At 49.8% G+C, this 15,858-nt stretch overlaps 1 protein-coding gene across 2 annotated transcripts in view; it reads right to left on the reverse strand.

The window, feature by feature from the left end:
- IMPA2 (inositol monophosphatase 2) overlaps positions 1-15,858 on the reverse strand; it is a 45,177-nt gene that overhangs the window by 13,653 nt on the left and 15,666 nt on the right. For both annotated transcript variants that reach the window (XM_072734865.1, XM_026005981.2), the window contains exons 2-5: positions 14,072-14,205; positions 7,110-7,214; positions 4,358-4,403; positions 2,125-2,233 (exon numbers count right to left, since the gene is read on the reverse strand). In XM_072734865.1, coding sequence (XP_072590966.1) covers positions 2,125-2,233; positions 4,358-4,403; positions 7,110-7,214; positions 14,072-14,205 — 394 coding nt within the window. The remainder of the gene's footprint in view (positions 1-2,124; positions 2,234-4,357; positions 4,404-7,109; positions 7,215-14,071; positions 14,206-15,858) is intronic.

Consider the following 15,858-nt stretch of genomic DNA (forward strand, 5'->3'; position numbering starts at 1 on the left):
CCTACCACACGAGGACAGAGGTTCAGGAGGCTAACTGAGCAGCTCCCAGCACTGGTGGGTGAGAGAACTGGGACTGAAACCAGGTCTGCATGACATCCATCGACTGTGCTGTGGGGTCTGCTCCATCGTCTCCATAGAAATCTAGTTAACTCACAGTACAAAACATCCAGCAATGAAAACAGCACATCAGGCTCTTTTTAGTGAGAATTTCTAAAAACTGAGCTCCAGAAGATGGGCAATTTGAGAGACATGGGGAGCCCAGCTGTGTGGCAGAAGTTATGACAGGGTTGGCATGGGACTAGAGGGCCGATGCTGGGCCAAATGCAGAGGTGACCCAAAGTCCCTGCCCATGTGGGTCTGAGAGCCCTGTGGAGGACGTGAAGTTGTCATGCACGTCTGAGCCACACAGGCAGCTGCCCAGGAAGCCAAGTGTGTGTGAATGAAGCTGAGTGTTCTAATCAAATGGAATATAGAGCAAAGTTCACATAAGCGTGTTTAATGACATGTTTTCTCACTACTGACTTACACAACTTGGCCTGAGTGCTTACCTCTTGGCATGAGTACCTACAATTAAAGCTACTTCTCATGCAGCCAAACGAAACATTTCTGGGAGAGGGGGGCATGGGGCAAGGCTGGAGGCTGTTCTGGAATCTCTGTGGGACTCAGAAGTGGTAACTGGTTAGTGTGTCCTGCTGGTCCCACCTCTGTCTGAAGCCTCATGTGATCTTCCCCTGCCCCTTCCACTAGGCGTGCTCGGTGACTCACAGGGACCCCCAAGGGAACCTCCTCAGTCTCTCCACTGCACCGGGCTGCTGGCTCCAGGCACACGGGGCCCCTGTCCCCCACCCACCCGGGCTCCTTGCTTGGCGACACTCTCACCAGACTACAGGTCACACCTGGAGGGCATGGACATACCTTACTCCTTTCATTGCCTCATAGGCCATCTAGGCACGTGGACGTCATCCAGGGAGGAAGAAAGGGCAGAAAAGGAAGAATGAAAAAAGAGGGTGCACGGACACCCCAGACTGCAGCCATGATGGGGAAGGATACCACATGAGGTCCCACTGCAGAAAAGTGCAAGTGAGAAGTTGGCAGGAACTGTGCTTTCTACCTTTTCAGACCCAAATATGGAGATGCAGGAGCTTTCAAAGTCTTCTCCTAATCTAGCTGCTTCGAGGCTGGGGCTCTTTATTTCTGCCCCTAGAGTATAGTGCCTGTCCCACCACAAGATAAAATATCCCCAACTTAATCAGTGTGAAAGAAAGGCCAAAAAGACTGAAAAACCTAACTGGCCTACTGTTAACAATATGTAGTTATGGGGCAGCCTGTGTGGCTCAGCGGTTTAGCACCACCTTCAGCCCAGGGCATGATCCTGGAGACCCGGGATCAAGCCCCACATCGGACTCCCTGCATGGATGGAGCCTGCTTCTCTCTCTGCCTGTGTCTCTGCCTCTCTCTCTCTCTCTCTCTTTCTCTCTCTGTGTCTCTTATGAATACATAAATAAAATCTTTTTAAAAAAGACCCCCAAACCCCCAAAATATTATGTAGTTATGTGCAGCTTAACACAACCACAGTTGCTTTATAAAAGCTACTGGGTGTCCTTGAGGAATGACACTGACAGTGACACAGCTGTAGTATGTGGAAACATCACTTATTTACATGACTCACTCCCAGGGCCACCCGTCTTCTCAGGGAAACTGAAGCGGACTGCGGACACTCCACACCCAGGGAGCCCCAGACACTCCTGGGGGAGCTGCCCTGCTGATGTTGGGATGCCTGACACCCACCTGGATGCTCTGAGGGCAGAGGTGGCCTTCCGACTCTGCCCTGGTCCCTGGATCGTTAGAGGCCAAAGTGTACTGGGGCCTGGGGTTCTTTGAGCATTAAAGATTAAAGATGTGCATGTAAAGCAGAGTGAGGCTATTTAAAGATCCTGGCCACATCCGCAAAAACATGGAGACACAGACCTGGCTCGATTTCCAGTTCCTCAGGGACGCAATGTCCCTAAAGGAACTGAAGCCTCAGCAGGAGATTTCCAGCACTGTCCTTCCCAGAATGGTGATTTGGGCATTTTCCATTCATACTTCTCAACCTGAAATGAGCCGAGCCGCGTGAAGCCCCACCTGTCTCCCCAGAGACCCGGAGTCTCTGGCCATTGCAGAAGGCGCCCCGGCCCCTCCGGCCTGTGTACAGCCGCTCCTCCGTGCAGTGGTAAATCACTCCAAATTCAAGCTGCGGGGTGCAGGGGCAGGATGGAAAACAAACGTGCTTCACTTATTTGACACAGAAAATAACACAGTAATTCAAAGGGGAAGGATTTGAGGTGTTATTACCAATATGATGGAAACTCCTTTTCCAAAGGGAATTGAAAAAAATAGTGTCTGAGTTCAAAACTGGACATGAAAGCACATGTCTTTATGAAAATAACATACTTAAACATATATTAAAACTCATATAACTTTATTAAAAATTAACCTTACAAGGGGCACCTGGGTGGCTCAGTGGTTGGTTGAGTGTCTGCCTTTGGCTCAGGGCGTGATCCCAGTTTAGGGATCGAATCCCACATCCAGCTCCCTGAATGGAGCCTGCTTCTCCCTCTGCCCGTGTTTCTTCCTCTCTCTGTGTGTCTCTCATGAATAAACAAATAAAATATTTTTAAAAAATTAACCTCATAATCAAGCATTAGTAACTGAAAGTTGTTGAAAAGCTTAATTCTTCAGAAAAGCCTATGTTTTGGGGGCTGGGGAAGGCTACTTGTGACTCATGCATCCCCACAAGGAACCCTCAAAGCTGCTGACAAGTGAAGAATGAAGAATACATCTGTAAAGCTTATGGAATCAGAACTCAAGAAGAGCCAAGGAGAGGAGGTGATTCACCAAGGAGGGGTGCCCGGCACGGAGTGGGTGGACAGCAGCCTCCCAATTGGAAACAGTACAAGTAAAAAAAAATTTTTAAAAGGTGAGGATGGGAAAAAAACGCGGCCTTCTCTCATGTGTTTTTTCTTTCCTCTACCCACTCATCACTAGTCGGGGTTAATGAGAGCAACCTCGTGTGGTCTAGGGGCTGGCCATGTTTCCATCTCCCTGGAAAATGAAGAGAGACCCAGCCCAAGCCTCTTGGGAGAGTCTCAGCTGGCCTGGGGTGAGATCGACCACAGTAGAATGGACTCCTCAACAATGTAGGAAAAGGGTTTATTTCTGGGGAGGATCAGCCTTCCAGCAATGCTTAATTATCTTCCCTCCTTCCCACCACCCTGGCTTTAAGGGGATTCCCCTAGAACCAGGCAGGCCTCTAGACCTGTGCCCCTGGGGTGGTCGGGTGGCCTGGAGGGAAGCAGGAAGGAAGGGTGAGGAGAACCCTCCACATGGCCGGCCCACCTGCATGCAGTCACTCACACCAGGCCCACTAGCGCTGCAAGCCTTGCCATCAGAGACCTTGCCCACCCACAGCATTTTTGTCCTCCCTGCCCAGTTATGGACATGTGATCATGAGCCCTGTGAGCTGAGCGTCACCCCAGGAGCTTACAGCTCAACTCCTAATTGGTCTCAATGACACCTAACAGAGAAACAAGAGAGCATTTGACTCCTTAATGAGATTTTGATATTAAAATTTTTACCTATCTTCACCCTAAGTAATTTTACACAAGTGTGAACTTCCCTCGGCCTCCATGCTAGGGAGTGGATGTTAGTGTTGAGGAGGAAGACGAGGAAACAGTGCCCTTAGGCGAGGTCTGCTTTTGGAAAATGCTGAACCCCCAGTCCTATTTAAATATAACTGTGGTGACCACACAGAAGTGAGGGCTTTCTGAAGCATTACTGCTTAAATTGATTAATGCCCTTTATGCAGGTCCCACGATGTTGCTTAGCTGCAAGGGCAATGGGAACCCTGAAGCAGCCGTGTTCTCATGCTAACAGCCAGGGAAAGACGAAGAAGAACTGGTGAAAGACTGGGATTCAAAACGTCCTCCAAAAATAGGACTTTCTTCTGTGTGGGACCAGGTCACATGCCCCAGGGGTTGGAGGGACACTAATGTGGACCATTTGCTCAGAACTTTCCCTCCCGCGTTTCTCCAGCAGCATCACAGAAAGAGTGTGGTGGAAACAAGGACCCATCACCATGGGGATGGGCTGGCCACAGAGCTCCAAACCCACAACCCCCAAAATCAGCTTTCATTTGTTTACTTTCTCATATCTGAAAAACAGATGCTTGGATTTACTAGTCATGATTAAGGCACTTGACAAAGAAAAATAGGAGTATAGGGGTTGAACCCAATAACCCCCTTAGTATTGAAGGACAATACTAAGCCAGGCCCAGGGGGCTGAGGAGCCCTGGCTGGGGGACCCATCCACTGCATACCTCTTGGTTTACAGCAAATCCAATGCTTACTGCCACAGTGGGAAATCTGCAAAGAAAAACAGAATGGTTCACACTCTAAAACAGAAATGGGTCTCACGTAAACTCTCAGGAGCCTGTGTGCAGTATGCTATGCAGTATTGTCACTGAAAGCACAGAAGGACCTTTCTACACGGTGGGTGGGTTTGTTTTTTTTAAAAAATTACTTCCCACAATTTCGCTAACTGCTTCCAAGACAAACAGGCTTAGCAGACTGTGGTGTGTGTGATAGTCAGCCTTGAAAGAAAGCAGTATTCTGAAAGTCATGCAAGACTGATGTGATCCAACTATCACCATCAGGTACCCAGTCGAGAGGGACTTGAGTCATCAGCTTTCTGGTTTCCAGACGTAAAAGGACAGTAGAGACTCTGAAAAGGCCAGACCCATGGTGAGGAGAGGCCCTCAGGATGCGGCATCACAGCTTCCATGCAGAGGCCAAGTCTGCGTGACAATACCCCTCCTCACCCTGTCTTCTGAGTGAGCTCCCAGGCAGCCAACAGCCAGAGCCATCGGAGGCAGGTTGTGACATTGGAGATAGCATGTGGTTTTTATTTGGTGATTTTGTTGCTGCTGCTGTACCCCTTTGAAATAATCTCTCTCTTATGTGAGGCTCAGAGCTTAGCAGCAAGCAGAGAGGAGAAGGTGGGTCCACTCACCCACAGGAAAGCTCTGAGAGTGGGCCTGCCCGGAGGTGAGCCTTGACCAAGGCTGTGGCAGCCAGCACGGTCACCGGTGGTCAGCTCGCTGAGCAAGCACACCACACGCCAGGCTCCACTTCATACCCGGGAAAGCTCTCTCCCACCTGCTTCAGCCCTGACGCTGTTGGACTCAAGAACAAACGGGAACCATCTGAGCTGCCGTGGCCAAAGGCTTCTGATGTCCTTGGGCCATGAGAATTGCGACACTGCGGCCCTTTGAAGGTATTCTGGAATCTGAGCGCCAGCACCACAGCTGATTTCCAAATGACACTCTTCTCCTAGCTGCCTGTCTGTCCCCAGGTCCCATGTGCCTGGGGGCCACCAGGGCCCACAGGTGGATGTGTGGGCTCCAGCACGTTTCAGGGCTCAGCCTGCCCTGGCCCAGGGATGGCATACAGAGGTGACAAGCCAGACGGAAGGGCAGCTTCACTCAGCACCACACGCCTATGAGGGGAGACCTGAGGCTCCCCGGGAATCGCTACCCAGGTTGGGGCGGAATCGCTACCCAGGGTGGGGCAGTGGGCACGCTGGAGTTCAAAGGAGTCTGTTGATGCCGTTGCTGTCAGCAGATGGCACTCTTCCATTGCCTCAAAAGGCAATGTGTGCGCACCACAGACTAAACTCTCAAGACAGCCCCCACTGAGGAAAGGGCTGTGATTAACACGATGGATCAGGATTACCTTACACACTTACACATAAACATGCTGTTTGAGGCAAGACACTGAGGACAGCACTGGAAGCGAAGCCCCCCCATTCCGGCTGTGCTCATGCTTTTTCACATTACTCTGGGAAACGGAGTATTTCCTAGCCACTTGCAGAAGGGGCTTACAAAATGTGGTCCTGCGCCCCTGGTCTGGCCTGCGTGCCTGTGAGAAATGCATGCCCCGGGCTGCCCAGCCTGGAGGGGGCTGGAGCCTGTGCCAACCAGCTCTCCAGGAGGCCTGACGTGTGTTTGTGTTGGAGAAGCAACCATCTGTGGAAACGACATCACATTCGCTGCTCCCGTGTCCATGCACAGCTCTGATGCCCACCCCACTGGGCAGAGCTTCCCAAGCAGAGGCCACGTCCCTATCACCTCCCCGAGCTCTGCAGCTCTCCTCTCCTCTCCCCAAGGACATCTCTGACCTCCTGAAAATCTACTGCTTTTGGCTGTTATTTGCTCAGTCAGATTAGGCCTGGCCCGCTGCCAGTGGGGGCTTCCTCATCCCGCCTCGTGATTGCATGAGGTCTGCTCTCATCCCCAAAGGCAGCCCTGGAGCGCCACCCCTCAGGTGCTGCTGTCTACACCCGGGCTCCTGCGGCTGCTACATGCTTGTTTCTCCAGGGGCTTTCTTAAGGGGTCCTTCTTCATTCGACGTTAACATTTTAAAGCTGACAAACACAATAGTTTTAAACAAATGAGTATTTCCTATACGCTGTGAGAGCATCTCACCGATGCCGGAATACCTTTTTTAAAAAGATCAGTACAGGATCACCTGGGGGGCTCAGTCAGTGAAGCATTTGCCTTTGGCTTAGGTCATGATCTCAGGGTCCTGAGATTGAGCCCCACATCGGGTTCCCTGCTCAGTGGGAATTCTGCTTCTCCCTCTCTCTCTGCCCTTCCCCTTGGCTCATGCTCTCTCTCACATTCTCAAATAAAGAAAAACTTAAAAAAAAAATAAATGAACTAAAAATAAAAAAGATCAATACATGATTACCTTTTTAATGAAACCATCAACCTACTAGAGGTTTATATACTCCTCCCTCAAAAAATGCTGTTTGGAAGACAGTCTTAGAGAAAAGGACATGTATGGGACGCCTGGGTAGCTCAGCAGTTGAGCACCTGCCTTCTGCCCAGGGCGTGATCCTGGAGTTCCGGGATTGAGTCCCGCATCGGGCTCCCTGCATGGAGCCTGCTTCTCCCTCTGCCTGTGTCTGCCTCTCTCTGTGGGTCTCTCATGAATAAATAAATTAAATCTTAAAAAAAAAGAAGAGGATGGGTTAGGACCAGAATAGGGGTGACCCATGCTTATGCTCACCTGTGCACAAAGTTGCAGGTGCCATCAATGGGGTCGACGATCCAGGTGGGGCTGGGGGTGAGCACGCACTTGGCTCCAGCGGCTGCAGATTCTTCTGCAATGAACCTGTGGCGGGCAGGAGCTTAGCCTGAGAAAACTCACCAAGAACTCAACATAAAGCACTTCAAGCTGCCTCCAGTCCCATCAAAGACAAAGCAGACACAGCAGAGATTTCATCATGGTTTCTCTAGGTCAAACACAGGCCGACTCTGTAAAAGCCCATCTATTTTTCGATCTGTCTGCTGGCCTACCTGCTCAGAAGGATTTAGAAAACATGAAGTGACACCTTGATGCAGGAGTTTTGGGAAAACATCAAGGCATGGGAGGGGGCCAGGCGAACAAATACAAGAATAAAGAACACTAAGAAAATTAAGAAACAGACCTTTTAAGGCAAAGCTAAACTCTGCTCTCACTCTAGTCTGGAAGAGAAAAGGTTGAAGACAAATGATAGAGGAAGGCTGGCCAGGGTGCAGGGCCCAGGGCTCCGGCGGCTTTAGCTTCCCGTCGGTAGTGCTGTGGCTGGGGTGGACTGCTTCACTGGACCTGAGGCACTCAATGTCACCTATAGCTGACACTTCCAGGTCTGTCTGCAGCCTGGCCTCCTCTGAACTGAAGACAAGGTGACAACTGTAACTGCCCACCATTCAGGCTCAAAGAGGAGCAGCCGTATCCCCTCAGAGGCCCTTTCCATCCTGGTGTCTGGCCTACGAGCCCCTCAGTAGGCCACATCTTCTCCTTCATGCTCTGGTACCCACACAGCCTGTAGGAACAGGGCCAACCCAGCACTCAGGCTCATACTGCCCTGTACCAGCTACAGTGGACCCCGTTCCCAGCCCCCTCCTTTATAATTAGTCCTCTGTAGACAAGCCCCTTTGGGACCACCCACACTTAGCAGGCTATTTCCTGTCAGGAACCTGAACAAGGAAAACACATCCCTATACAAAGCTTACATGACAGTGCCTGGGCCATGACTCATGTAACAAACCCAGGTCCACTAAGCAGGGGGGGGGGGGGGGGGGGGGGGGGCTCTGCCCCTGTACCGCCTTGTCGCACCAGGCCCCAGACCACAGCAGGTGCTGAGCAAACACCTGCTTATGTGTGAACCCAAGGCCTTGTGGAGAGCCTTCCATTAGCTTCTCAATGCTATGTCCATGTCTATACTGGAGAAAAAGGAGACCTGAAGGCAGTATATTTTTATAAGAAGGATAAATGAGTGAAACACAAGAAACATTTTCTGTCCTCCTGTTGGTATCTGGTGTGTTGTCACTTGTGGCCATCAGGCAGCTGCTGAGCCCCCGACAAGGCCAGAGTGGGGCCCTCCTGCTGGGCCTCGAAAGGCTCCTAGAACCACTTTCTCCAGAGGAACCGCCTATCCTAAGATGTGGCAACAATAAGCTTGCAGATGAAATGGATACTGTACTGCCAATAAAAAGACTGGGCTAGAAACCTCTGGAAGTGCTCCGTCCAATGTGGCACCAGCTAGCTACATGGGGCTGTTTGAAATTAAATAATTGAAATTAAATGCAATTTCAAAAAACTATGAAGTTCTTTAACTCCCACTGGCTACATCTCAAGTGTTGTCTTTGCAACACTGAGAGGGAAGAACCAGTGCCATGCGTTGTGACGTCCCTGTTCATCACTACAGCACTGTCACATGCTCCATAATTCATTTGGGACCACCTTTCCCATTCCACACATCAGGAAACTCATGCCCTATGTGCACACACACAACCATCTACCCCCTCTGTCTGATAAAGGATCTGAAATCTGTCAGTGTGTATGATGAGTGGACATGTATCATTTTCAGGTTATGTATTTCACCTCCACCCAGGTGCGGTCTCCTGGAGAAACCCATGCAGGAGAGCCAGAGCACCAGGGATGGGGAAGTAAGACACCTGAGAAATCCATATCCCAGCAAATGGCTCCCGTGCAGAAAAAGCTTGGGTGAGCACAGTCTGCAACCAAAAGCCTACAATCTAGAGATGCATAGGATGCCAGTTCTAGCTTCTGTTTGCTTCTGGTCCCCTCCTCCCCTCCTCCGCTGGGAACTGCCTCCCTACCATCATTCCCCCTCCTCGGGGTTTGGGTCATTTGTATCCTGTGATCCAGGCTGGCAGGTCTAGATGGTAGACAGAGTGTGATGAAGGACATGAAGTCAGAGGAGCCAAGCTGGGCAGGATGCAGCCAGGCAGTGAAGCCTGCACTCCTGACTGCAGCAGGAAGGCAGGTGATGGGTACGCAGAATCACTGATGATTACGCAAGGCATTAGCTCTGTCAGTTTTCTTGGCCAAAGACAAGGAATTGAATCTCCTTTCAATGTCTTCTTCTATAGCTACATGATTTTCCTCCCATGCCATGACTTGTGACTATGTTTCTAAAGAAAAAGGGGTCATGGGATGCCTGGGTGGCTCAGGCCGTGATCCTGGGGTCCTGGGATCAAGTCCCACATTGAGCTCCCTGCAGGGAGCCTGCTTCTCCCTCTGCTTGTGCCTCTGCCTCTCTCTCTGTGTGTCTCTCATGAATAAATAAATTTTAAAAAAAGGATGAGAAAAAAAAGAAAAAGGGATCACACCCTAAAAACACACATAGACAGGGATCAGGTGCCAAATCTTAAATTGGGCACAAGGTCGATAAAGCAGTGAGGTCAAGATAGAAATGGAAGTGACTCACATCCAAAGATAAATTCCCAGGAGCTGAGGAGGAATGTGGAGTTTTATTTCTTTTTGAACCTGATTTAAGTGGGAAGCTGGTACCTACTAGAGTTGGGGGGAGCCCTTGCTGGGGTCTCCTGGTAAGGAAGAGGGGAGTCTTCACAGGACTGGCAGCTAACACAAGCATCAGGTAGCACAGCCTGCAGTGCACCAACGGGGCTTCCTAGGACACACAGGGCAAGGAGAGCTGCTGGCTCACTAGCCAAACAGGTGGGACCGACATGGTCGACAGGGTCACCAGGCGGCCCGGGGAAGGCAGCACCCACAATGCTTCTGTTGACACAGCTTTTGTTCTGCACAGCATTTCCGATAAGCACTCAAAGAAATCACACAGAGCTCTGGACTTTCCCAGCAGTTGACTGATTATTTACACCCAAGAGTTCTCTTCTCTACTCAGCTGCCCGAGGCAACAGAGGGGAAGGAGTGTCCGTCATCTTGCTATTTGCTTTGCACCTGTGCGTGGCACTTTGGGGCAGGGCCCTGGACTGTGTTGACTCTTCTGAGGCACCAAAAATACCTCCCTGCTATGTGAGGAGGGATGTAGTTTATTCACTGAAACCTGACTGTTCTCGCTGCGGGGAGCCAGTACCTACAGGATGGGCGAGACCATTCTTCAGCTCTCTGCAGATGGACGTGCGAAATAACAGAGACCTTAATAAAAGCATTTGGACAGCTACATAAGATCCATAACATCAATAGAAAAAAAAATCCACGTGCCTAAATTTAGGGAGCTCAAGGGCCCTTTCACAAGCCTATCTAACATACAAGAGGAAAGCAGCCCCTGGGGCAAGGTTCAAAGCAGGGTAAGAGTTAGAATGATATTCTGTTGCATAATTTAACTACTCTTTTTTTCTTATAGTCCTAACAAACCCTTCTTATAATTCTGACGGCCAAGTGCATGGAGGCCTTTTTCTCTGGCTGGTTTGTTTACTCTGTGACAAGGTCAAGGTCACCCTGCAGTTCACTAGGGAGCCAGTTAATGCTCGTAGGCCTGGCCAGCATCGCAGCAGGCTCCGCTGTCTGATGACATGAGTGCCCAGCACAAAACTCAGTGGGAAAGGGGTGGAAAACAAGTGTATAGCCGGTGGTGGCTAGGAATGTATTTTTTCCAAGTCCAGGGCACAGAGGGCATGCTGCAAGGCATAGGAGTCACCATGATAGATGAGGCCGTGCCTGCAAAGGGGAGCCCAGGCCGGGACAGAGGAGGCAGCTAGGTGTCCTGGGCAGTTAGTTCCTCCCTTTGCCTCTGCTAACCCAGACAAAAGGGACACGGACAACGTGTATATAAATATGGTTTGGTGATACTACTGAACATTCCCAAAGTTGCAGAACTTGGATCTCAGTCAAAATCATCAACTAGAAACAGGTTCAGGCACTCCACAAAGGCAGGCCTGGATGGAGACCGGGCTAATGTGGTCAATGCCAATATTGGGCTTTAACTGTCAACCTGGACCTGCTGGTTTGCTTTCTGTCTTTACCACCACAGGATGACCTTGGCTGGGTGCCTCAGTCCTAGAGGAGGAGGCTGAGATCCCAGGAACCAGGGTGAATTGCCAAAGCTGTGGGCAGTAGCAAATGGAAATCTTACAGTTCCTTGGTTTAGCATACTCCTGTCTCCCAGATTGGGGACCCAGACTTTGGATTTCACAAATGAGTACAATAAAATAATAAAACAGGGAGCAGGGACACCTGGGTGGCTCAGTGGATGAGTGCCTGCCTTCGGTCCAGGGTGTAATCCTGGAGTCCAGGGATCAAGTCCCACATCAGGGTCCCTGCATGGAGCCTGCTTCTCCCTCTGCCTGTGTCTCTGCCTCTCTCTCTGTGTCTCTCATGAATGAATAAATAAATAAAATATTTATAAATAAACAAACAAACAAATAACAGGGAGCCTACACCAGGTTATTTCTTATTTTATTCAAAATAAAACAGTCGCAATCGTTAATATTATTTCATAAATGACTAAAAATGGGGACTGGCATAAGCTCAGAATAACACGGAGTCCTTCCTAAAAAAAGGATGATAGGCAAATTTATGCTAATTCATTGTTTAAGGGATATATTTAAATACTTTGAATACAGAAAGCTTACAGTATGCTATTTTACCATGTGTATGCAGTTTTCTCATCGCAAATTCGTCAATTTGTCTATGATTTAAATCATAATTAAATCCTCCCAAATTCTTTTGAATCCTAGTCATTGGCAAAAAAAAAAAAAAAAAAAAACCACACCACACTTGGCATAGATATGTTGAAAAATTATTTTATCTATTTGAGTTTTCTAGGCAAACTGAACAGAGTAGAAGAAGGACATCCAGCCTTTCTCTGGATCCTGGTGTTGCCCTCAGAGCTGAGAAGCAAGTGGCAAAGAGCCAGGGGTGACCATGGGGCAGCCACATCTCATCCCTCACAGCCCGACTGGCACTTTGGGAAGTATCACTCTAAATCACAGATACCTGGTCAGGTGTGTGTATCTGACTCTCCCAGGGCTCTTTCAGAGAAGGAGGCCTGGCATTAGCCGGCTACAGAAGCCCAGGTGGGCCTGGCACACACCCTGGGTGAGGGCCAGTGCTCTGGGTCAATGGTTTTCCAAAGGAGCTTCAAAGCTTGATGATCCTCTGGGGACCCCAGGTTGCAGAGTGGAGCGGGGTTGCTGGGGGAGGTGGTACGGTCACTCATAGAACATATTTGTTCTGGGATATGGCAGCAATGAATATTTAAATACACCTTGTCAAATGGAATCCATGTCCCATATTGACACAAGAGTGGACCCAAACCACTGCTGCCAACACACACAATATGTATGTCGTTTCAGAATTTGTTTGTCCAGAGTGATCTAAATGAAACCTGCTGGGAGCCCGATGACTACGTCTGGTCTTGCGGCGACCTCCAGGGCTTTACTAGGACTCCACAGAGCTGAGCCAGTCCTTGCCTCCACGACAGCCACCTGGGCCAGTACCACAGAAACCTCAAGTACCAAAATAGCTCCTCAACTAGAAACAGTTCCTTGGTTACTGCGGTTTTTCCCTCTCAAAGAATAAAAGCAATCTATAGAATTCGTTTGACATTCCCATTTAACTTCACGTTTCAAAAAGTTAAAAAATCATAAACATTTCCGAGCTTCTAAAATATTACAACAGATGTCAGGAATCCTGACTTCACACTGAATAAGGAAATAGGAAATAACAGACGCTCACACACAAAGGTTGTGGACAAAACAAAACAAACACGACCCATTGGCAGAGAGAATTTTGAAGGGAGAGCTGGTGACCCTGAAATGACCTAACCAGTTAGGAGGAAACAACAGGGAAGAAAGGAGGTATGTTTGAACACTGGCTTGACCCTTCTTTCATTTAATCATTCACAGGGAAAAACTTTACTGTGTCCACCCTGTGTCAGATGGATGCTGAGGGAGACTGCCTTCCATGTCTCTGCTCTGTAAGCCCATCAGCGATACATACCTAGAAATCCAAGAGTCCCTATCCAGCCTCCTCCGTGAGGACAGGGAGCCCTCCCATCCAGGCAGTGGTTTTCCAACTCTCTTCTGTAGAGCTCCAGGGATGAGGGAGGGCCTGAGAAGCCCCCATCCCCACCTGAGAGCTCAAGGGAAGTCTTCCGCTGAGGTCCAGGGTTCCCTTGGAACTAGATGCAAAATACTGCATACATATTTCAGTTTTTCTGAGGAAAACATTAATGGTTTGCATTGGAGTCTCCACACGGTGACCCCAAAAGGGTTAAGCACTTCTGCTCTGGAGAAGGTGGAGTCCTCATGAGGACCTGCTAGGGTTGGAGAGCAGCCTTCCCTATGGCAGATGCCAGCCTGCCGGGAAGAATGCCTCACGGAGCACCAGCGGGGGCGCACCAACAGGTGGTAGACCTGGGGCCACCAGGCTGACTCAGACAGGGAACAGAATAGAACTGGCTCCAAGTCCCTCCAGAAATAAGGGGACACTTGCGTAACACTCTAAAACACTTCCCCTGAGCATGTTACAGAACTGGAGGCTTCTCGGTATTTATAAGGTAACATACTGACGTGAGTGTTGTCAAGATGACAGTAGGGTGGATGAAAACATTGTGTTTACCATGGCAATCAACATAGGGGAGGCAGACTGTGAGGCCCCCTGTTTCACGTCTGCCCCCTGCAACCAGTGGCGTGGCACCCTGAGTTAGCCGCAGGCAGCATGTGACTGAGTCCCCTCCCGAGGGACACACCTACCTGTGTGAAGGAAACCTCTTCTGCAGCTCAGAAATAATTAAACCCTCCACGAGGTGATCTGTTTCTGTCACGAGGTCAGCAGCTGATGTTTTTGTTGAGACGCGTTTTTCCTCAGAAAGGGCTTTTCTGATGATCTGAAATAAAAGTACAGAAGAGTACAGGAGGCAGTTACCTGACAAGCACCCGGGTCCCCCAACACATGTGCTCTCACTTCCTGCACCCAAGCTCTGAACCGAAGTAGGCGGTGGGTGTGGGTCTGAAGGCCATGGGCTGCTTCCATCATGGCGGCCGCCGGGGCCTTACATCACCCCAGATGTAAGTTCTTACCCCAGAACTTCTCTCGGGGCGTCTAGCGAGCCTAACTATCCACTATTCTTTCACCAGAAAGAAGGGCTCACTTGTCCTACCTGTGGAGCAATTTTTCTCTGAAGGAAAAGAAAAACAGTGGTTCTAAAGAGCATGAAGCTCCACTCAATGAAAGATGATGTCGCTGACAAACCTTTGCCCTCAGAGTCCCAAGAATTTGATTTCATTATAAAAACATTATCTTGGGCAGCCTGGGTGGCTCAGTGGTTTAGCACTGTCTTCAGCCCAGTGTGTGATCCTGGGGACCTGGGATCGAGTCCCATGTCAGGCTCCTGCATGGAGCCTGCTTCTCCTCCCTCTTCTTGTGTCTCTGCCTCTCTCTCTGTGTGTGTGTCTCTCATGAATAAATTAAAATCTTTAAAAAATAAAAATAATTTTAAAAAAGTATCTTGCATCATGTGGAGTGGACCATGCTCTTGCATCCAGATTATAAACGTTCAAATGGGGAGCCTTTGGAGAGAGTAAGGGGTACTCCACCAAGAGAAAGGCACTCTCCCTGCTGCTTCAGTCAGGGTACCACTGAGCGGCCAAAGCGGATGCACACATGGGCTGGCGCAGGTGCCAGGGCCTCCCTGACCCCAGGTCTGGGCTCACAGGTAGGCTGTGGGTGTGCAAGCCCCAACACTCCTGGGCCAGACCTGCTGCGGGCAAGTATAGAGGCACGGGGAAGAGGGGGCCTCCCCAGGGACCCCGGGAAGGCCCAGATGGGAGGGCAGGTGGAGTGGTTAATCAGTCACAGGGCACCCTGAGAAGGACCAGGTCTACTCTATGTAATAAAAATTACGCCTTCTCCAGCCCAGGCCGTGTCACGACCCAGTGTTTCCCTCAGCACAATGACAAAGTCAGGACACCTAAAAACGACTTCAGACCTTGCCTTCCAAACTGGCTGCTACCCCAAGACCCTGCCTTTCCTTCCAGAGCACCATCACTCACTCAGCAACCTAGACTCCATGTTAGGTAATGTCTCCTGAGGGCCTGTTTCACGTCCCACTTGTCGAAGAGGATGATGGCAGGAGGAGACGACCCCCTAGTCTGTAGAGACGAGGGCTGCCCATGGAATTTAAAGACTGTGCAAGAGACCCCGAGACATGGAGCGATCCCCATTTTTATGCGGCTCACATTATGGCCCCCTCCTAATGCCAGCCCCCAGAAGTGCTAGGCCTAGACAGGGGGCTCCTGTTGTTCATCTTGATGGCAAACAGACACATACGACAGAAAATCTAAAGGGTAATTTTGTAAATAATGCAAAAGACAAAGCATATAGCACTCCTGCAAAATCTGTGAATATTTCTGTGCCAGTCCCCACACTGCCACTGTGGCCTTCCTGTCCCCCCGCCCTTTCTAACGATTTTATTTATTTATTCATGAGACACACACAGAGAGAGGCAGAGACACAGGCAGAGAGAGAAACAGGCTCCACA

This window comes from Vulpes vulpes, chromosome 13, assembly GCF_048418805.1.
Source record: "Vulpes vulpes isolate BD-2025 chromosome 13, VulVul3, whole genome shotgun sequence".
Taxonomy (NCBI): Eukaryota; Metazoa; Chordata; class Mammalia; order Carnivora; family Canidae; genus Vulpes; species Vulpes vulpes.